This window comes from Aquarana catesbeiana, linkage group LG13 (assembly GCF_042186555.1).
Source record: "Aquarana catesbeiana isolate 2022-GZ linkage group LG13, ASM4218655v1, whole genome shotgun sequence".
In the NCBI taxonomy this organism is placed as follows: Eukaryota; Metazoa; Chordata; class Amphibia; order Anura; family Ranidae; genus Aquarana; species Aquarana catesbeiana.
This window is the reverse complement of record NC_133336.1, coordinates 66,265,219-66,289,012: the sequence shown is the minus strand read 5'-3', so window position 1 is coordinate 66,289,012 and position 23,794 is coordinate 66,265,219. Positions and strand designations below refer to the sequence as shown.

Genomic DNA, 23,794 nt, shown 5'->3' with positions numbered 1-23,794 from the left:
TTTTTCCATTTATGTGCACACGTATTATATCTTTGAACAAGCTGTATCATGTATTAGCACATGTACCTTTGTACTTTCTATGAACATTTCTCTCTAGTGCTGTTCCTGCAGAATCACTGCTGTGTGGTCCAGCACCAGTCCTCTTCCTGATTGAATGATGCTCAATTTCATTCAGCCCACTTGCTGTGATCCTGGACTTCAAGGATCTTCCCCCTTGGGATATTTTAATAATCAGGTCACCCTGGGCTTATAGGAGGATGTTGCAGAGAATGGTGCCATGTCATTAAAGGAGAATTCCAGCAGTGGCTGCAGGGAGAAGAGACCACTCCATAACAGTTGGTAAAGCCTGGAGTGGTAACCTCACCCATAGACTACCATGGCCCATCAGTTGTCACTGCTCCTTCCTCTCCCCTGCAACCACTGCTGCCTGACACTGGAGAGCCAGATCATGTGACCGGACCAGTGCAGGCATAAAATAGGTAAGTATATGCATCTTTTTTGCACCTGTTAGCATAGTTGTTTGGGGGGGGGGGGGGGGGGTTGACATTTTTAAGGCTACTGAGGTTTAAGGAGAAATTCTACTTTAAGTCACGCAGTATTTGCAACATTCAGGACCTGCCCATTGTGGGAGAAATAAGACCTGTCACTTCACTTCACTGGAGTGAAGAACAATGGAAAAAAGGCATGTAATTGCACACACACCTTTTTTGTATTGTGTATATGTGTATACTCTGTGTGTGTGTGTGTGTATATATATATATATATATATATATATATATATATATATATATATATATATATATATATATATATATATATATATTATACAGTGGATATAAAAAGTCAAAAGTCTACACACCCCTGTTAAAATGTCAGGTTTCTGTGATGTAAAAAAAATGAGACAAAGGTAAATCACTTGAGAACTTTTTCCACCTTTAATGTGACCAATAAACTGTAAAACTCAATTGAAAAACAAACTGAAATCTTTTAGGAGGGAAATAGTAAAAATAAAAAAATAACGTGGTTGCATAAGTGTGCACACCCTCTTATAACTGGGGATGTAGCTGTGTTCAGAATTAAGCAATCACATTCAAACGCATGTTAAATAGGAGTTAGTACACACCTGCCATCATTTAAAGTGCCTCTGATTAACCCCCAAAAAAGTTCAGCTGTTCTAGTAGGTCTTTCCTGACATTTTCGTAGTCACATCCTACAGGAAAAAGCCATAGTTCGCAGGAAGCTTCCAAAGCATCAGAGGGATATCATTTTTAAAAGGTATTAGTCAGGAAAAGGGTACAAAAGATTTTCCAAGGCATTAGATATACCATGGAACACAGTGAAGACAGTCATCATCAAGTGGAGAAAATATGGCACAGCAGTGACATTACCAAGAACTGGACGTCTCTCCAAAATTGATGAAAAGACGAGAACAAAACAGGTCAGGAAGGCTGCCAAGAGACTTACAGCAACATTAAAGAAGGTGCAGGAAAATCTGGCAAGTACTGGCTGTGTGGTACATGTGACAACAATCTCCTGTATTCTTCATATGTCTGGGCTATGGGGTAGAGTGGCAATACAGAAGCCTTTTCTTACGAAGAAAAACATCCAAGCTAAATTTTGTAAAAACACATCTGAAGTCTCCCAAAAGCATATGGGAAAATGTGTTATGGTCTGAAGCAAAGGTTGAACTTTTTGGCCATAATTTCAAAAGATATGTTTGACGCACAAAACAACACTGCACATCACCAAAAGAACACCATACCCACTGTGAAGCATGGTGGTTGCAGCATCATGATTTGGGGCTGTTTTTCTTCATCTGGAACAGGGGCCTTAGTCAAGGCAGAGGGAGTGATGAACAGTTCCAAATACCATTCAATATTGGCACAAAACCATCAGGCTTCTGCTAGAAAGCTGAACATTAGGAGGAACTTCATCTTTCAGTATGACAACGACCCAAAGCATACATCCAAAATCAACAAAGGAATGGCTTCACCAGGAGAAGATAAAAGTTTTTGAATGGCCAGACAGAGCCCAGACCTAAATCCGATTGAAAATCTGTGGGGTGATCTGAAGAGGGCTGTGCACAGGAGATACCCTCGCAATCTGACAGATTTGGAGTGTTTTTGCAAATAAGAGATATTGCCAAGTTAAGATGTGCCATGCTGCTCATACCCAAAATGACTGAGTGCTGTAATAAATACAAATGGTGCTTCAACAAAGTATTAGTTTAAGGGTGTGCACACTTATGCAACCATATTATTTTATTTTTTTATTTTTACTGCGCTCTACCTTAAAGATTTCAGTTTGTTATTCAACTGAGTTGTACAGTTTATAGGTCAATTTAAAGGTGGAAAAAGTTCTGAAACCATTTTTATCTAATTTTTTTTACATCACAGAAACCTAACATTTTAACGGGTGTGTAGACTTTTTATGCCCACTGTGTGTGTGTGTGTATATGTGTGTATGTGTGTGTGTGTGTATATATATATATATATATATATATATATATATATATATATATATATATATATATATATATATATATATATATATATTATATATATATATATATATATATATATATATATATATATATATATATATATATATAGCACCACTCACTGAAAGTAACATGCTGTTTAACCAGTGCCACCTATCAGTGCTGCCAATCAGTGCCAACTATCAGTGCCCATCAGTGCCACCTCATCAGTGCAGCCTATCAGTGCCCATCAGTGAAGGAAAAAAAGCTTTTTTTAAAATTTTCAGTCTTTTATGTTTAACAAAAAAATAAAAAACCCAGTGATGATTAAATACCGCCAAAAGAAAGCTTTATCTGTGTGAAAAAATTTCTAAAAATTTCAATTAGGTACAGTGTTGCATGACCATGCAATTGTCATTCAAAGTGTAACAGTGCTGAAAGCTGAAAATTGGCCTGGGCAGGAAAGGGGTGAAAGTACCCTGTAGGCAAGTGGTTAAGCACAGCATCATGGACACAGCATCTATACATTTGGTAGCAGCTGTATTTTTAGTGTTCAGGCAGGCAGTTGGTGTTCAAACAGCTCTGAAAAGCAATCCAAGCATGGATCTTTTCAGAGGAGCAACAGTCACTTCCACACATTTGAAAGAGCCCTAAGAGTAGCCAAGCAAAAGCATGCAGGGAAGCAGTGGTGTCGCTAGGGGGTGGCTTCTGGGGCTATATCCCCAAATCTGGGGCCCTAGCCCTGAGTCTCTTACCGTAGGGTGATCAGACGTTACTGGACTGAGGACACTGTCCCCGGAGCCAGTCTGTCCCTGGATTTCTCCCTAGATTGCAGGGTGGGTGCTGAGGCAGAGGGAGGCGGTCCGCCCCGTTTGCCACACACTGGGGCGTGTCAGGCCGGCGTCTCCCACTGTGTCAGCTTTAATTAGAATTGCTGAGTGCCTGTCATCACAAAGTCCCGCCTTCTGGTATGGCTCCTTTGACAGACAGCACACTTGTCCAATTCCGGCACTTATGTGATGGCAGGCACCCGGAAATTAAAATGAAAGCTGACAGGGCAGGCAATGCCGGCCTGTGTGTTGATCTGGCCTGCTCTCCTCTTCCTCTTCTCTCTGATCCCCAGAACAGGTGAGGCTGAGATGTGGGCACTGGTGAGGCTCCATTGCTGGGCACTGGTGGGGCTAAGATGTTGGAACAGGTGAGGCTGCATTGCTGGGCACAGGTGAGGCTGCGATGTGGGCACAGATGAGGCTACATTCCTGGGCACTGGTGAGGCTGCATTGCTGGGCACTGGTGAGGCTGATATGTGGGCACAGGTGGGGCTGCATTCCTGGGCACAGGTGAGGCTGCATTTCTGGGCACAGGTGAGGCTGCATTTCTGGGCACAGGTGAGGCTGCATTTCTGGGCACAGGTGAGGCTGCATTCCTGGGCATAGGTGAGGCTGAATTTCTTGGCACTGGTAAGGCTGCGATGCTGGGCACTGGTGAGGCTGCGATGGTGGGCACTGGTGAGGCTGCATTTCTGGGCACTGGTGAGGCTGCTTTATGTAGCGCACTCCTGAGCCCTGCATTCTTTATGTAGCGTGCTTCTTTGCCCTGCATTCTTTATGTAACGCACTCCTGAGTGGAACTTTCCTGGCTTGCAGTCCTGTCCTGTCCTGGGCTGGCCACACCTCCCCGGCTCACTGTCTCCTCAGTGGTTGGTTGCTACAATCCAACCAACCACAGTTTGTCTAACTCCCCTCCCTCCCAGTGCAGAACCTTCTCATTTAGACCTGGCTGCTGCCAGTGCCCCGCCTCCCCCCTTCACACGTTGTGAATTTAAGGAAGGTAAGAAACTTTAGGAGACTGCCCAGAGGGCCTTCCGTGATTTTTTTTTCTGTCGTGCCGCTCCTGTCTTCACTCACTCCCGTTGTTGGCAATCCGGCTTTCAGTCCGGGACACAATGACCCTAGATTTCTAGAGTTGAAGCTGGTCAAGAGGTCACAGACCCGACACTTCCTCACTAATGGACAATGGAGGAGCAGGCAACAGATCCTGGATGACCCAGCCCTGGCAGGGCTCTCTTCTTGGCAAAAAGTACAGTTCTATTATATTGGTGCATTGCCCACACATGTGAAGGAGCCCTAAGAGTAGCTAAGCAAAAGCATGTAGGGCAGCAGTGGTGTCGCTAGGGGGTGGCTTCTGGGGCTATAGCTCCAAATCTGGGACCCATAGCCCTGAGTCTCTTACCGTAGGGTGATCAGATGTTACTGGACTGAGGACACTGTCCCCGGAGCCAGTCTGTCCCCGGATTTCTCCCTAGATTGCAGGGTGGGTGCTGAGGCAGAGAGGGGCGGTCCGCCCCGGGTGCCACACACTGGGGCGTGTCAGGCCGGCGTCTCCCACTGTGTCAGCTTTAATTTGAATTGCTGAGTGCCTGTCGTCACAAAGTCCCGCCTTCTGGTATGGCTCCTTTGACAGACAGCACACTTGTCCAATTCCGGCACTTATGTGATGGCAGGCACCCGGCAATTCAAATTAAAGCTGACAAGGCAGGCAATGCCGGCCTCTGTGATGATTTGGCCGGCTCTCCTCTTCCTCCTCTCTGATCCCTGGCACAGGTGAGGCTAAGATGTGGGCACAGGTGAAGCTCCATTGCTGGGCACTGGTGGAGCTAAGATGTGGGCACAGGTGAGGCTGCATTGCTGGGCACAGGTGAGGCTGAGATGTGGGCACAGATGAGGCTACATTCCTGGGCACAGGTAAGGCTGAGATGTGGGCACAGGTGAGGCTGCATTGCTGGGCACAGGTGAGGCTGAGATGTGGGCACAGGTGAGGCTGCATTCCTGGGCACAGGTGAGGCTGAGATGTGGGCACTGGTGAGGCTGCATTCCTGGGCACAGATGAGGCTGCATTCCTGGGCACTGATGAGGCTGAGATGTGGGCACAGGTGAGGCTGAGATGTGGGCACAGGTGAGGCAGCATTCTTGGGCGCAGGTGAGGCTGCATTCCTGGGCACTTTTGAGGCTGCTTTCCTGGGCACTGGTGAGGCTGCTTTCCTGGGCAATGGTGAGGCTGCTTTCCTGGGCACTGGTGAGGCTGCTTTCCTGGGCACTGGTGAGGCTAAGGTGTGGGTACTGGTGAGGCTAAGATGTGGGCACTGGTGAGGCTGCATTCCTGGGCACAGGTGAGGCTGCAGTCCTGGGCACTGGTGAGGATGCATTCCTGGGCACAGGGGAGGCTGAGATGTGGGAACAGGTGAGGCTGCATTCCTGGGCACTGGTGAGGCTGATATGTGGGCACTGGTGGGGCTGCATTCCTGGGCACAGGCGGGGCTGAATTCCTGGGCACAGGTGGGGCTGCTTCCTGGGCACAGGTGAGGCTGCATTTCTGGGCACAGGTGAGGCTGAATTTCTGGGCACTGGTGAAGCTGAATTTCTGGGCACTGGTGAAGCTGAATTTCTGGGCACTGGTGAAGCTGAATTTCTGGGCACTGGTGAGGCTGCGATGCTGGGCACTGGTGAGGCTGCGATGCTGGGCACTGGTGAGGCTGCGATGCTGGGCACTGGTGAGGCTGCATTGCTGGGCACTGGTGAGGCTGCATTGCTGGGCACTGGTGAGACTGCATTGCTGGGCACTGGTGAGCCCTGCATTCTTTATGTAGCGCACTCCTGAGCCCTGCATTCTTTATGTAGCTTGCTTCTTTGCCCTGCATTCTTTATGTAACGTACTCCTGAGCGGAACTTTCCTGGCTTGCAGTCCTGTCCTATCCTGGGCTGGCCACACCTCCCCGGCTCCCTGTCTCCTCAGTGGTTGGTTGTTACAATCCAACCACAGTTTGTCTAACTCCGCTCCCTCCCAGTGCGGAACCTTCTCATTTAGACCTGGCTGCTGCCAGTGCCCCGCCTCCCCCCTTCACACGTTGTGAATTTAAGGAAGGTAAGAAACTTTAGGAGACTGCCCGGAGGGCCTTCCATGATTTTTCTGTAGTGCCGCTCCTGTCTCCATTCACTCCCATTGTTGGCAATCCGGCTTTCAGTCCGGGACTCAACGACCTTAGATTCCTAGAGTTGAAGCTGGTCAAGAGGTCACAGACCCGACACTTCCTCACTAATGGACAATGGAGGAGCAGGCAACAGATCCTGGATGACCCAGCCCTGGCGGGGCTCTCTTCTTGGCAAAAAGTACAGTTGTCCTATTATATTGGTGCATTGCCCTCCCCGGTAGCTTTCGGGAGGCTGCTGACCTCCTCTGAATTGCTAAGCCTGGAGCAGTCTCCAGTGAGGCATGGAATTACCCTGACATATCAACTACTGATATCCCAACTGCCGGACTTTAGGCCTCCTTATATTGCCAGGTGGGAGCGTGAGCTGGGATTACAACTTACAGAGGAAACAAGTCGATCGGCTCATCCTCTTCTCCCACAAGATTTCTATTTGTGCCAGACACCAGGAGGCAGGATTTAAAGTCTTGTCCCAATGGTACTACACACCAGAAAGGATCCACAAGATGATCCCTCAAAGCATGGACCTTAGAGATGTGGGGAGGAGGTTGGAATGCTCCTTCAAGTCTTCTGGTCTTGCCTCATCCTACAGCCCTTCTGAACAGAGGTACACTGTATAGTTCAGAAGTTCACAGATCAGGAGTTACCGGCGACCCCCGAGTTCTTCCTTTTGCATCACCACGGGATTCCTAGTAAGATCTATAGGAGATCCATATTGCCTCTCCTGCTCACTGTGGCAAAACGTTGCATCCCCCTATGCTGGAAGCAGACACAGCCACCATCATGGCCATCTGGTTGAGGAAAGTTGCGGACATTCACGCAATGGAGGACTTGGTGGCCACAGAAAAAGACCTAAGTGAGAAATTTTCCAAAAAATGGTTTCACTGGCACAAGTTCATCTAGGAGGAGTACAGAAAGCTAGCGGCTTAGCTCCCTCTTAGCTCGCTTTGCAGGAGCTATAGTGTTAAAAATAGCGCCGAGCAGTGCGCTGGCAGGGCGTCAGAAAAAGTCCTGCCAGCAGCTTTTTTGGAGCGCATTAGGAGCGGTGAACTCAGCGTTCCTAAAGCGCCCCTGCTCATTGAAAACAATGGGGCAGCGATGCTATACCGCCGGCAAAGCGCCGCTGCGGCGGCGTTTTGCGGGCGGATTTAACCCCTTTTTCGGTCGCTAGCTTGGGAACAAATACTTAATTTTGATATACACCATTATGGTCTCTGTATGTTCCTCTTAAATAAAGAATTTATAAAAAAAAAAAAAAAAAAAAACTTTAGGAGGCTTATATTTAATGCTAGAGGAGAAGCAGCTCAGGGGACCCTGATGTAAGGGGGGGCTCTCTGGGGACCCTGATGTAATGATGGGGGCTCTAGGGACCCTGATGTAATGAGGGGGGCTCTGGGAACCCTGATGTATTGAGGGGCGCTCTGGGGACCCTGATGTAAGGGGGGGATCTGCACAGATATGTAACAATATTTTATGTATAATATATATATTATCTCACAAAAGTGAGTACACCCCTCACATTTTTGTAAACATTTTATTATAACTTTTTATGTGACAGCACTGAAGAAATTACACTTTGCTACAATGAAAAGTAGTGAGTGTACAGCTTGTATAACAGTGTAAATTTGCTGCCCCCTCAAAATAACTCAACACACAGTCATTATGTCTAAACCGATGGCAACAAAAGCGAGTACACCCTACGTTAAAATGTCCAAATTGGGCCCAAAGTGTCAATATTTTGTGTGGCCACCATTATTTTCCAGCACTGCCTTAACCCTCTTGGGCATGGAGTTCAGCAGAGCTTCACAGGTTGCCACTGGAGTCCTCTTCCACTCCTTCATGATGACATCACAGAGCTAGTGGATGTTAGAAACCTTGCACTCCTCCACCTTCCATTTAAGGATGCCCCACAGATGCTCAATAGGGTTTAGGTCTGGAGACATGCTTGGCCAGTCCATCACCTTTACCCTCAGCTTCTTTAGCAAGGCAGTGGTCATCTTGGAGGTGTGTGTTGTTGTGGTCATTATCATGTTGGAATACTGCTCTGCAGCCCAGTCTCTGAAGGGAGGGGATCATGCTCTGCTTCAGTATGTCACAGTACATGTTGGCATTCGTGGTTCCCTCAATGAACTGTAGCTCCCCAGTGCCGGCAGCTCTCATGCATTCTCAGACCATGACACTCCCACCACCATGCTTGACTGTAGGCAAGACACACTTGTCCTCACCTGGTTGCCGCCACACACGCTTGACACCATCTGAGCCAAATAAGTTTATCTTGGTCTCATCAGACAACAGGACAAGGTTCCAGTAATCCATGTCCTTAGTCTGCTTGTCTTCAGCAAACTGTTTGCGAGCTTTCTTGTGCATCATCTCTGGGATGAAAATGCCAACATGTATTGTGACATACTGAAGCAGAGCATGATCCCCTCCCTTTGGAGACTGGGCTGCAGGGCAGTATTCCAACATAACGACCCCAGACACACCTCCAAGACGACCACTGCCTTGCTAAAGAAGCTAAAGGTAAAGGTGATGGACTGGTCAAGAATGTCTCCAGAACTAAAACCTATTGAGAATCTGTGGGGCATCCTCAAACGGAAGGTGTAGGAGCGCAAGGTTTCTAACATCCACCAGCTCCGTGATGTCGTCTTGGAGGAGTGGAAGAGGACTCTAGTGACAACCTGTGAAGCTCTGGTGAACTTCATGCCCAAGAGGGTTTTGGCAGTGCTGGAAAATAATGGTGGCCACACAAAATTTTGACACTTTGGACCCAATTTGGACATTTTCACTTAGGGGTGCACTCACTTTTGTTGCCAGCAGTTTAGACATTAATGGCTGTGTGTTGAGTTATTTTGAGGGGACAGCAAATTTACACTGTTATACAAGCTGTACACTCACTACTTTACATTGTAGAAAAGTGTAATTTCTTCAGTGTTGTCACATGAAAGGATATATTAAAATATTTACAAAAATGTGAGGGGTGTACTCGCTTTTGAGATACTGTGTGTGTGTGTGTGTGTGTGTGTGTGTGTGTGTGTGTGTGTGTGTGTATATAAATATATATAAACACACATGTATATTATATACATGGATATGCCTGCCCAAGCGTTTGATTTTCTTTACTTCGCTGCTATGGGCTCTAGTCCCAGATCTTTTTTAGACCTAGCAACGCCTCTGCAGGAAAGTAGTGTTACATCTCTTCACTTGATAACAGAAAGTCCAGCCTTATGTCCAAACGGGGTGACAGGGTAAGGTGATACATTGTCTATGCTGACAGGTCCCACAGTCTGGCAACTGGAGAAAGATTCCACAAGCAGTTCGCTGATAACAGAAGATAACAAGAGGGCAGCCTGTGACATTGGGGGATAAAGTTCCAGGTGTCAGCCGGACAGTAAATAAGGCTGAGCTCCAGTGAAGTGAACATTCTCTTATCATGTTTAAACACTGCACTTGTCTTTGGGCTCTGTAGAAAAATAGGGAGAAGGGAGCTGCCGGAGCTCCAAGTGCACCCCTTGCCTCTACACAGAAAAGCTCCACCCTGGGAAGGTGCCCCTTCCGCCCATGCCTTGTACCGGCCCTGGTAAAACATGTTTAGGCATCACCCCCCCCCCCCCTTTTACTTACCTGAGCCTTCATTCTATCCAGTGCTGTTCACATCTGCAGCTCCTCTCTCCCCTCACTTCCGTGTCTCGCTGGCTCCTGCTGCTGTCAATCAAAGCCATTGACGAGGGAGTGGGGGCAGGGCTGAGTGTTTCCATTGGAAGCGGCTTCCCGTGGGGGCACTGGACAGAGAGGAGGGGCCAAGAGTACCAGCAGGGGACCCGAGAAGAGGAGGTTTGAGGCTGCTCGGTGTAATTCTATTTAACAGAACAGGTAAGTATAGAAATGTTTGTTATTAAAAAAAAAAAAAACATTACCTTTACAATCTCTTTAAATACATGAAGGGGGTGAATAAGGTTCAGGGGGGCAGTTTTTTCAATATGAAACCAAAATCAAGGACACATAGACTTTAAACGAACTGGAGGAATATTCAAAACTAATCTTAGAAAGTATTATTTTACTGAAAGGGTAGTTGATGCATGGTATCATTTTGTGCCGTCACTTTTTCTATGTTTCTAAATCTGGACATATTTTTTACTCGTGCTGTACTCTTACAGTGTGCAGTTCTAAAAGTTGAAGAGATAATGTTAATTTTTCCACGTCTCTCTCTTTTTTTTATTTTCTGTTGATGTATTAGCATAGATGTTTTTCATGAGAAAGAAGTTGAAAGGACGAAAAAAAGCTTTGATCTCATGGTCCAGTTCTTACAGACAGAACTTGAAACCGTAGGGAATGTTCGCTTTGAAGAAGGCACTCCATCAGATTCATGGTAAGCTAAGTTCATGACAGCATTTAAAGTGGTTGTAAACCCATAACATAAAAAATAAAAATAAAAAAAACAACCTGCAAGACAAAGGCATAATGAGCGTGTATATATCGCATACTCACTCATTATGAAATACCTACCTTAGATTGAAGCTGGTGCAGCAGTCCCCAGACACCGCTGTGACCTGCGGCGGTTAGTGGGCTCCGGCGCTGTGATTGGCCAGAGCTGCCAGTCATGGCACAGCAGCTGAAGAAACGACATGAGCGAGCCGTTTTTCAATGCCAAATGTCATTGGCACATACGGATACAGTGAATATTTCCTAAATGGTGCAAGTTTAGGAGATATTCACGGTACCTACAGGTAAGCCTTATTATAGGCTTACCTGTAGTGAAAAGTGATGTGTAAGGGTTTACATCCACTTTAAGTACTGTAGATAATTGACACAATATCTCTTGTGACAAAATGATGCTTTGCGTGGTTTAAAGCTGTACTGCATGTAAATCAGTTTGAGTGTTTCAGTGTAGGTTTAAAGCTTAAGTTTGGCTACAATTGATAAAAATAATCACCACAAGGGAACTTAGTCAGTAGGATGTGTCTGTTGTACTGCTGGCTCCTCTATTAGCTGAAATCCTCCTCTGTTGACCCCCCCCGCTGCAATCTTCAATTGCAGCGCGGGCTAAAAGAACCAATGGAACTATGACAGGCTGTACTATAGCTTCTGTGAATAAAACATGATCTATGAATGGAGGGGGCGACTTTCAATAATCTGCCTATCCTCCATTCATAAATCCTGTTTCATGCAAAGGACAGTATAGAACAGTTTCTATGAATAGAGTAGCTGGGTGGAAAGGGCAGGCATAATCAAAACTTTTGACATGTGCCTGTCACAGCTCCACCTGCACTATTGACCCCAGCCACAACAGAAGATTACTGTGGTGGAAGTAGATGAGAGAAACGATGAAGGAGGATTTCCACTAATAGGGGAGACAGCAGCAGAAGGCACACATCCTATTGACTGTAAGTAATGTCCTTTGTGCTGGTTATTTTCTATTAGTGACTAAACTTAGGCTTTAAAGTCATTCTGTACATACAGGGAATGTTTGATCAATGAAGTTGTTTGTGAATTCGCTTGTGGTCAGTTCATGTTATGAGAATCAGGAGATTGATATCCTTTCTGATATGGAATCCACATACTGGCAAATAGGAACACAATATGACCTTATCTGCTATTGCACATCATTAAACTGTTAAACTTAGGCCAGCCATAGATGGAATGGGCAGGCTGCTTGTACTGAAGTAGATCCATCTTTTTTTTTCATACGATTACTGCATCTGGCTATAGCTGGCAGCAGTAATAATTGTATTCTGATGGTGGGGAAAGCTCCCAATCTCAGAATACAGTAGCTCAGCAGACTGGATTACCCAATCAACGCTCACAGTTATTAGGGGAATCAATTGATTTTTTTCAACCCCTGGTTGAAAGAAACAAATAAAATTTCATAATGTATGGTCAGCCTTAGTAAATGGAAGCTCAATAGTATTCATTGTAAATGTTAGTTTTAAAACTATCAGCAAGATTTGTTACACATTCCATCTACTGCCCTTCTAGTGGAGAACAATAGATATCTACAGTATTTAGTGCACATATGCTATAGAGAATGATAAACAATCATCTAATGCACATATGCTGTAGAACAGTGTTTCTCAACTCCAGTCCTCAAGGCACCCCAACAGGTCATGTTTTTAGACTTTCCGTTATTTTGCACAGGTGATTTGATCAGTTTCACTGCCTTACTAATTACCACAGTCGTTTCATCTGAGGGAAATCCTGAAAACATGACCTGTTGGGGCGCCTTGAGGACTGGAGTTGAGAAACACTGCTGTAGAAAACAATAAACATTCATCTAGAGAATGGAGGACATCCATCTAGTGCAGGTGTCTCCAAACTCTCTAAACAGGGTGCCAGTTTACTGTTCTTCAGGCTTGAGGGGGGCAGACTGTGGCCAGTGGGAGTAGAAAATGAACTGGTGTCAGTGAGAATAAACCGTTCCCCATCTTTGGCATTATGTGGAGGAATAGTGCCACAGCGTTGGTGTCAGTGGGAGGAATAATGGCCCATCGTTGGTGTCAGTGGAAGGAATCGTGCCCCATTGTTGGCGTCAGTGGGAGAAACAGTGGACCATTGTTGGTGTCTGTGGAAAAAATAGTGCCCCATCATTGGTGTCTGTGGGAGGAATAGTGCCCTATCATTGGTTTCTGTGGGAGGAATAGTGCCCCATCATTGGTGTCAGTTGGAGGAATAGTGACCTTTATTGGTGTCAGTGGGAGGAATAGTGTTCCATCATTGATGCCGGTAGGGGGAATAGAGTGGCAAAAGCTATGGCCCACTGTTGCTGACAGTAGGGGGAATAATGTCCCAAGGGCCGAGAAAAACAATCAAAGGGCTACATCCAGCCCCTGGGCCGCAGTTTGGAGACCACTGATCTATTGAATATACGCTGTAGAGAACTATAGACATTTATCTGGTGTACATACAGAGTTGTAAACAATGGACATCAATCTAGTGGATGTACACTGTTGTGAACTATGGACATCCATCTGGTGCATATACGCTGTAGAGAACTATGGACACTCATCTGATACACATACACAGTTGAAAACATTAGACATCTATCTAGTGCACATACTGTATGATGTAGAGAACAATGGGCATCCATCTAAAGCACATTTGCTGTTGAGAACTGTGAACAGCCATCTGAAATGCACTATATAAAGAACAATTGCCATCTTGCAGGAGCAAGGTGTAGGTACGACTAATTTGTCTACCTAAAAAAGGTTTACACTATTTATTAAAGACCTTATATGGCTTTGGTTTGGTACATTCTTTTAATTCACTGCTCACACTTGTTGTTCTAAGCTGACAAAAAAAAAAAAATCATGAAAATGGCTTATAGTATCTTTTAGTGAAATAGTCTCTGGGCTCTGTCTGCCCCCTACCCTCAAAGTGGTCTTCGTCCTCTCTTAAGGCCCAGGTCATTGCTTTCAGCCATTACTTAGTTCAATGTACAAGGTACATAGATAAAAATGGACAATAATGAAAAGAAAACATTTAAACTTTGTTCAGAAGTTGTTGGTCATTGATAATGACCCTATTGCCGCATACACACGGTCGGACTTTCTAGAAAGCTAGGTCCGACGTACTTGCCGCCAGACTTCCGGCGGACTACCGCCGGACTTTCTGAACGGCCGGACTTGCCTACACACAGCCGGACTTTCCGGAATCCGGTCTTTCCGACGGACTTCCGCCGGACTTTCAGAATGAACGGACTTTCCCACACACGGACAAGTCCGTTCATTTTGAACGTGACTTGGGTACGACGGGACTAGAAAAGGAATTCAATCTCGCCGCTTTTTTTGGCGAGATTGAAACCTTGCGAGCCCTGTCGCAGGCCCTTAGGTCTGGTATGGAACTTTAAGGGGAACCCCCTACGCCGAAAAACCGGCGTGGGGGTCCCCCCAAAATCCATACCAGACCCCGATCCGAGCACGCAGCCCGGCCGGTCAGGAAAGGGGGTGGGGACGAACGAGCGCCCCCCCCCCTCCTGAACCGTACCAGGCCGCATGCCCTCAACATGGGGGGGTGCTTTGGGGGAGGGGGCGCCTTGCGGTCCCCCCCCACCACAAAGCACCTTGTCCCCATGTTGATGAGGACAAGGGCCTCTTCCCGACAACCCTGGCCGTTGGTTGTCGGGGTCTGCGGGCGGGGGGCTTATCGGAATCCGGGAGCCCCCTATAATAAGAGGGCCCCCAGATCCCGGCCCCCCCACCCTATGTGAATGAGTATGGGGTACATGGTACCCCTACCTATTCACCTAGGTAAAAAGTGTCAATAATAAAACACAACACAGGTTTTTAAAATAATTTATTAAACAGCTCCGGGGGGGGGGGGTCTTCTTCCGTCTTCGGGGGTCCCTCTGGTTCATCTTCTCCCGGCGTCCGGTTGGTTCTTCTCCGCTCTCCGGCCTCTTCTCCCGGTGTCCCAGGTCTTCGGCCGGCCCCTCCGCTGTCTTCAGGTAGCTCTATTGCCAGCGGAGGTCCGGACTTCTTGGCTTCTTGTGTTCTCTTCTCTTCTCTTCCCCCAGATGTTGACACGACGCTCTCTCCGGCTGGACTGGTCTCTGAGGGCTGCGTTGTGACTTATATAGGCGGAGACCCCGCCCCCATATGATGTCACAGTCCCTGGGCATGCTGGGACTGTGACGTTTTAGGGGGCGTGGTCGACCACGCTGTGACATCATATGGGGGCGGGGTCTCCGCCTATATAAGTCACAACGCAGCCCTCAGAGACCAGTCCAGCCGGAGAGAGCGTCGTGTCAACATCTGGGGGAAGAGAAGAGAAGAGAACACAAGAAGCCAAGAAGCCAAGAAGTCCGGACCTCCGCTGGCAATAGAGCTACCTGAAGACAGCGGAGGGGCCGGCCGAAGACCTGGGACACCGGGAGAAGAGGCCGGAGAGCGGAGAAGAACCAACCGGACGCCGGGAGAAGATGAACCAGAGGGACCCCCGAAGACGGAAGAAGACCCCCCCCCCGGAGCTGTTTAATAAATTATTTTAAAAACCTGTGTTGTGTTTTATTATTGACACTTTTTACCTAGGTGAATGGGTAGGGGTACCATGTACCCCATACTCATTCACATAGGGTGGGGGGGCCGGGATCTGGGGGCCCTCTTATTATAGGGGGCTCCCGGATTCCGATAAGCCCCCCGCCCGCAGACCCCGACAACCAACGGCCAGGATTGTCGGGAAGAGGCCCTTGTCCTCATCAACATGGGGACAAGGTGCTTTGTGGTGGGGGGGGCACCGCAAGGCGCCCCCTCCCCCAAAGCACCCCCCCATGTTGAGGGCATGCGGCCTGGTACGGTTCAGGAGGGGGGGGGGCGCTCGTTCGTCCCCACCCCCTTTCCTGACCGGCCGGGCTGCGTGCTCGGATCGGGGTCTGGTATGGATTTTGGGGGGACCCCCACGCCGGTTTTTCGGCGTAGGGGGTTCTCATTAAAGTTCCATACCAGACCTAAGGGCCTGGGATGCCCCCCGCGCTCGCCGCAATGGGAAAATTAGTTTTTCCTATTGCAGCGAGCGCGAGATGCAGTAACCTGCTCCTCCGTCGTATCTGGTCCTTCGGACTAGCATACAGACGAACGGGCTTTCCGTCAGGAACTGAGTCCGGCGGAGGTACGACGTAAAGATTTGAAGCAGGCTTCAAATCTAAAGTACGTCGGATTTCCGCCCGAAACCGTCCGTCGGAAGTCCGATGGAGACCACACACGGTCGGCGTCCGTCGGACTTTTGCAGGTGAAAAGTCCGACCGTGTGTACGCGGCATTAGTGTTTCTACTTTATTTGGGTAGTAGGTATAGTATTAGGGAGCAAGTACAAATGGCAGGTAGCAAGAAATTTGGTTATTTAAAATGGACTGGTGGTAGTGGTGGTTTACCTAGCGTGTATGACATATATTTACTTATTCTGTATTCAGCATATTCTGTTTTCTGTTCAATAATTTGTGAAATTATATTATTTTCTGCACCCACCAGGTTCAAATCCTGCTATGACATGATTTTATCCCGTTTCTGTGCCTCAAATTTTAAAACATTTGGAATCTCTGGAGTGAAAATAAACAGAATAGTCAGAGTGCACAACAGAATACTTCGATCCAAGTTTGAGGATAGAGTGCAAGACTATTTGGATGGTGAAGACAGCCCTGCCAATGAGTATGTTAGTTTTATCAGTGCAAGTAGTTAGTTAAAATGTTTTCTGTGTCATCTACTCTACATTTTCATTTTTATATTTTGAAACAGAGTTAGAGAGACAGTTTTTTTTCCAAAATTGTATTTTTTCCCCCCTTATTTATTAAAAAATAAATAAAAAACCCATAGACTAACATACATTACTCTGAATTATTGAAAAGTTGTACTGCATATGTTTTTTTAACATGTTGCTCAGATATACTGTAAAGTACAAGTTAACTATTCCCGATCTATCATATATTTAAAAAAAATGGGGCTTTAAATACACTTTAAAGGGGGATGGGAACAAGACTATAGGTCAGGGACTGCACTGCTTATACATCTATACTTGTCTTTTAAATCAGAATGTCAAAAGTCTAGGCCATAAAATGCACATGCTTACTTGGATTATCTGAAATATGGTTTTTGTATAATTATTTGTGCAGTTGGCTATAAAGAGCAGTTGTCTTTTAGCTTTTTAATAAATCAATTGAGAGAGCCAAAAGCATATGTAACTTGTAAACGCACAAATGTCAGGACTGAATTCATCTAGTAATACCATTGACTGTGCTGTCAGGATTTCAGTTGTTTGCTTATATTTATTTATATATTATTATTTATTATATTATTTCTATATTATTTCCTAGAAACTACAAGAAGATGTTAGAATATCTTTTTTACACATTTGACACTGATTTTGAGGAGAAAGATCTTTTGCACATTCTTGAGGATGGCTTTAATTTCACAAAAACGTCTAAGGTATAGATTGCTTTTGCAATCAATGGAACTGTGTGAGATGAACACAAGATGTTCCTCATAAATGTATTTCCTGATTGATTAGTATTTGAAAAAATTTGTACCTGACTGACTTAATGCAATAGGTAAAGAACATTATTTTGCTTTGTTTTATATGTTACTCAATATTAAAGGGTCAGTCCAAACAAAACCAATATTTCAGTTTATGGTAGATGCTAAAGAGTTAAACCACATGACAAGTTCTTATATCTCTTTGGGATGTCATTGGTGAGATATCAATGCTGGAGTTCTTGGGTCTGCACACCTGCTATGAGCATTATGAGGGTTCACACTCTCCCTGCATTTCTTTTAATTTATTTTACATTATTGAAATTACAACAGGAGGTGCTGAAACACACAAAGGTGGGTATGAACACCTAAATTCCCTGGTAGACAGGAAGATGGCCAGGAATTATGGCAGGGAGAGCTCACATTTTAAATATCTGAAATATTATTATTATTATTATACAGGATTTATATAGCGCAGACAGTTTACGCAGCGCTTTACAACTTGAGGGTAGACAGTACAACTACAATACACTTTAATACAGTAGGAATCAGAGAACTCTGCTTGTTAGAACTTACAATCTAAGAGGGCGGGTCAAGAGATACAAGAGGTAATAACTGTGGGGGATATGCTGATTTGATAAAACAAATGTACAGTTGTTAGGTGGGGGAAAGATAGGCTTCTCTGAGGAGATGAGTTTTCAGGGATTGTCGGAATGTTGACAAAGTAGGAGATAATCGGACAGATTGGGGTTGGGCATTCCAGAGGATGGGAGAGGCTCGAGAGAAGTCCTGGAGGCGAGCATGGCATGAGGTGACAAGGGAGCTAGTGAGCAGGAGATCTTGGGAGGAACAAAGAGAACGATTTGGTTGGTATTTTGAGACCAGGTTAGTGATGAATCTTAATTATTTCCTTAGTTATTTAAACATGCTAATTTTAGTACATTATCCTGCATAATCATTGGACCAGAATTCTTTCCTAAAGTGGAACTCCATTTTTGTTGAGAAAAAAACAAACCTCTTGATATCTGTTCTATAGATTATATAGAAGGAGTTCAGCAAACTTCAGTATAGCCTCTGAACTTCTGCTGTCCAAACCTCACATTGATGTCCATCCACTTTATTCTTTGCATTATCAGATCTGATGTTAAGAAAAATGCCTAAAGTGCCTATAGTAATCCAATAAAACGTAATTTTCTGCTCATATAATTGGAGGTCTGTATACACCCAATCTACAGAATGCCCACAGTTATCATGGTTAGAAAAAAAAACAGTTTACCTTTTTTAGCTGTTTTAAAACATCATAGCTGGGTGTGGAATACCAAGTGAAGATGAACGTTAAAGTGTGTGTCAAGCTAAAAATATTTTTATAGTTTTGGGTGGAGTATGGAAAGATTAGAATAGTGTTCTTTCTACTATCTAGATGTCCTCTGCTAGAGAGATTTCTGCTCATTTCTTATGCTGCTGGCAATACTTTCCCCAGACAAAAAGTCAGGGGCAATCTACCACAGGGACGCAGACAGAAATATAAATCTGACAGGGATTCTAGGTTTCTCCTACACCAATAAAGAAAAGCATTTTTATTTCTGCCTGCATTTCTCTTGAAGAGGTCCTTTCATCTCTTATTGGTAAAGCCAGTCCTATTAAAATCATCCTTATGCCCCAACAACTGTACTTCTTGCATAACACCCGGTGATTACCGGTATATCCCTAAGGCCCTTTCCACACTTGTGCGACTTCAAATTCGCGCGATTTTACCACGATTTTGCCGCGATTTTATCACGATTTTGCGCGATTTTGCCGCGATTTGGGAGCAGTACTACTTTGTACGACTTTGCCACAACTTTGGCATTAACTATTCTCAGCTTGTGCTTACAAAGTCGTACTGAAATCGTGTCTTTATTATTCAGGTACGATTTGCATGCTACTTGAGGGTTTAACATTGAGGTCTATGGACACCAACTCGCATGGAAGTTGGACCAAAGTAGTGCAGGGACAACTTTGAAGTCAGCACGACTTAAAGTCGTGCCAATATGACTGGTAGTCATTGAAAATCGTGGAGAATGACTTGTCATACGGTTTTGCAGTACAAAATCGTTGGACAAGTCGTATAAGTGTGAAAGGGGCCTAAAGATCTTTAGGATAGTCAATTCCATTTTCCAAACCCTGCTTTGCCACTCAAGGCCTCGGCAGCTTAAGGTAGAACAATTGCAACACCCAAAAGATGAAGGGGGGGGGTATACTACAGAGTTGACCAATTACAACACGTTAGGAGGTATGGCCCGACCAGCTGCTCCTAGTGCAAACTAGTTTGACTCCACAACAGAGATTCCTTTATACTACACCAAAACACTAGATATTTCCTCAGGGCTGGAGTCGCTGTTGTTTCATAAATCTAATAGGTTACTCCCAACATACTGTACATGCTTATACAAAAGATTTGAAATAAAGCAAAACAATTACAACAGGTCACGGACTTCGCCTCCTACAATCTCATATGACACAATAGTACTTACGCAGAACTGGCCAAACTACAGAATAGCGCTAAATGGATAACTTATAGAGTTACCCATTTACACCAGATATTTGCTAACAGAACATTGTTATCCTTAACGTTATTGTTCTCACTCCCACAATACATGTACTTTCCACCCCAATGTTTACCTTCATGCATACCACTGAAATGACAGAAGGATATCATATCTCGTTGCTGCGCCATGTTAGTGTCATCATTCTTGAAAGGGTATCCCTTTAACGCCCCTAAACATTGAAAGAAGGATGTAGGCCCGATTTATTGAAGACAACTGGAAGAGGCACTACAAGCGGTACAGCTTAGCTCCCTCAATGTTTCCCAACAGCTTTCTTAATTATACATATTGTTGCGAGTTCACTAAACCCCAGCAACATTTTTTAAGATGAGAGTGACCGGTGACCCACTTTTCAGTAGGTGCCTCAGGGACCATGGAGATTTAATTCATTTACTGTGATGTTGCCCCACACTGGTCTTTCAGTCCAATATCCATGTTGACCCAAAACAATGTATTCTGGGCATATTGGATAACTTGATGGTGCAACAACACACTCCAAAGAAGCAATTTCCAGAGGGCTGTTTCAAGCCCGTAAACGACTGCACCACTTGAAATTATCAGATTCTCTGACTGTTACAGAGTGGGTCAGGCAGGTCAGGTCCACAATATCACAGGAACTATATATCTATCAGCAAAGCGGCTGCCCTAATAAGTTTGAAAAGATATTGGTGCCATGGCTTAACATGTCCAGTCTATCTCCTCTGGATTTGGTGATAAACAGGATGGCGTCTCTCAGGGATAGTAGTAGACCCACCTAATGTCTCCTCTCTTTTTACTCTACTGTGTAACTTTTATTTCTGTTGTTATGGTATGTAGATTGGAGTGGCTATAGGTATGTAATGAATGAACTGTATATATGGCTATGCAACTATTATTATTACTAACTATATTACAGCTGTACCACAATTTCATTGTTGCTCTGGATTACTATAAAAAGAAAAAGAAAAACTGCATTAGCGCAGTTTTTCTTTTTCTTTTTCATGGTTGTTTTTGTGTATATCTCACATTTTAGCTGCTGCTGTTAGGGATTTGGTAGCGTGGTATTTTTTCTATTTCCATACTGGATTACTATAACTTTTCAATAAAGTTTTCTCTTGGATATAAATGTAATTTCATTGTGATTTGTTTTACAATTACAATAAATCTTATCTATAAAAAAAGAAGAGTACCTCTCACTTTCTGTCTGGTAAAACATCAGCAGGAGAGGAAATTAGAGTAAATCTCTCTTAGCAGAGCCCCAAATAGTAATATAAACCTGACTGTATTTCTTACTGTTCCCCACTCTACCCAAAACTAACATTGCATTACAAATTAGTTCTTCTTGCCATTGCACATATGTTATATGATCATTTTAATGAAAGTGGGGTAACCCTTTAAGCTTCTTTGCTTTGTGCACAATTGTCTTGGTCCTTAACATGTCATGTTGTGTTTGTCACAGCTGCATGAACAAGAACAAGGCATTCTTCTATCCAACAGTTTGGGATTTCGTGAGACTTTCACATCGGAGCAAGCAACAACGGTGGAGACCAATTATGATCCAGAGCATTTTAAATGTGGTAACCTAATTACAGTGCAATGTAGACAATATAATAAATTACAGATGACAGTTGGGTCTAGTTCTATGTTTGTAACGATTTGGCGTAACAAGCATTAAATGTACCACATTCTAGATAACTGCTTTGAGAATCATGGCGGAATGTGTTGGGTATTTCCACACAAGGACATGGTTCAGTGAGCTTATTTAAACCGATAAAATAACACTTTTATATATTTCCTTGAAACGGGATTCTTGCTGTCATTGCCAATTTTTCCATTCATTTATTGCCTGCAGCATTACTCTGACACTAAAATTATCATGAAAAAATTATTGTGGTGTGATCAGCAGCCATATGCCTTCTCTATCTGGTTGGCTGAACACAGAAGCTGCAGTTTCTTATGCCAGCCATACAGGTAATGATACAATTGTTTGAGTTAAAGCTAAACTGCAGGCAAATATAAAAGGCACACATTATTGCAGTTCTGTAACTATTAATACATCATTAAAAGGGAAACTGTCATGAAAGAATAACAGCGGCTATCACTGCTGACCACTGCATATAAGAATGCTATTTTCATGACCGCCGTGTCTAGGCATGCTTGTTCCTGGTCTGTGACTCAAAAATGCTGAAGTGAGACACAGCCATCAACTAGCATTTTCAAGATGAGGCAAGCACATGCAGCCCCCATGAATTCTCCCATGGCAGAGTCACTTTACGTTTTTTTGTTTTGTTTACTGCAAACAATGCAAGTACCTGAATTCAACTTTGCATTAGCCTCTTGCAGTCCCTGTACAGTATATATTCAAAGTGTACACTATGTAAGCAGAGCTTAGAGGGGGGTGGGGTGGTAACAGCACAATGACCCAGTTAGATGTGCTGCAGTACAAGGTGCCATCATGATTGGAGGAGAGAACAGAGTGATAGAGAGATGAGCTTATCGGTGTGCTGCTTCTCCTTTCACTGTCTAATCACAGGGGATGGGGAGTGGACCTGTACATGAAAGTGAAACTGCAGCAGAGAAAGGTCAGATTCCTTCCCCTGCTGAACAGATCTGTGTAAATCTGAGGACTGGATAGACAGAAATACCAATATGATAAACTAATCATATTTTACATGTATTGATTGCACTAATTTGGATTTTAATCGACAAATTATTGTTATTATCAAAGCAATCTCGATCCATTGAAACAGAGTAAAAAAAAAACACTAAAATATGATCAAATCAATATTTTTTAATTGGGTAATGAATGTTTTCAAACAAAAGATTGTTTGAAACATTGCAATAAATGACTGTGCATATATTTTTCATTCACAGTGAAGGTGGTGGGGGGAAAATTTTCTTGTCTTACAGTTTCTAAAGCTGTCCATACACTGATTGAAATTCAGCCAGTGACAGGCCAAATTTCAATCAGTGTTTGGGCATCCCTGCTCAACAGAAGTTGATTGTTTAATCAACTTCTGTCTAAGGGACATAATGGAATTTTTTTCTATTGATGAGTTGCTGGAGCCAATCAGCTGCAGATCAGTGTATTTTGACAGCAACGGGTTAAGTTTGCATATTATTGAATAAGAAAATGTATATTTGTCTGTTTCATTGCATTTTGGTGTTGTGTGTTTTTCTTTTTTTATATGCTTAGGTAAACTGATCATTGCTAAAGTTTTCCTGGGCCGTAGTGTTCAAGCCCAAGAAGATCTTGCGATAAATCCAGATACTTACCCTGACGCCAATACTGTATTCAGGCCATTGAAACTTAGGAGGAATTGTGTATATTATTCAAAAAATGGTATGTTCACTTTCATGTTGCAGTCTTATAGGGCGCACACACGGTCGGACTTTGTTCGGACATTCTGACAACAAAATCCTAGGATTTTTTCCGACGGATGTTCGCTCAAACTTGTCTTGCATACACACGGTCACACAAAGTTGTCGGAAAATTCGATCATTCTGAACGCGGTGACGTAAAACACGTACGTCGGGACTATAAACGGGGCAGTAGCCAATAGCTTTCATCTCTTTATTTATTCTGAGCATGCGTGGCACTTTGTGCGTCGAATTTGTCTAAACACTATCGGAAATTCCGACAACGGATTTTGTTGTCGGAAAATTTTATAGCCTGCTCTCAAACTTTGTGTGTCGGAAAATCCGATGGAAAATGTGTGATGGAGCCAACACACGGTCGGAATTTCCGACAACAAGGTCCTATCACACATTTTCCATCGGAAAATCCGACCGTGTGTACGGGGCATTACTATGTA

General features: G+C 44.4%; 1 protein-coding gene across 5 annotated transcripts in view; it reads left to right on the top strand.

Moving 5' to 3' along the window:
• LRRC9 (leucine rich repeat containing 9) overlaps positions 1 to 23,794 on the top strand; it is a 244,501-nt gene that overhangs the window by 96,286 nt on the left and 124,421 nt on the right. For all 5 annotated transcript variants that reach the window (XR_012237138.1, XM_073610131.1, XM_073610129.1 and 2 more), the window contains 5 exons: positions 10,699 to 10,830; positions 16,420 to 16,596; positions 17,259 to 17,370; positions 21,439 to 21,556; positions 23,176 to 23,322. Coding sequence is in view for 4 of the 5 variants with exons in the window: in XM_073610131.1 (XP_073466232.1) it covers positions 10,699 to 10,830; positions 16,420 to 16,596; positions 17,259 to 17,370; positions 21,439 to 21,556; positions 23,176 to 23,322 (686 nt within the window). In the remaining variant the exon portion in view is untranslated. The remainder of the gene's footprint in view (positions 1 to 10,698; positions 10,831 to 16,419; positions 16,597 to 17,258; positions 17,371 to 21,438; positions 21,557 to 23,175; positions 23,323 to 23,794) is intronic.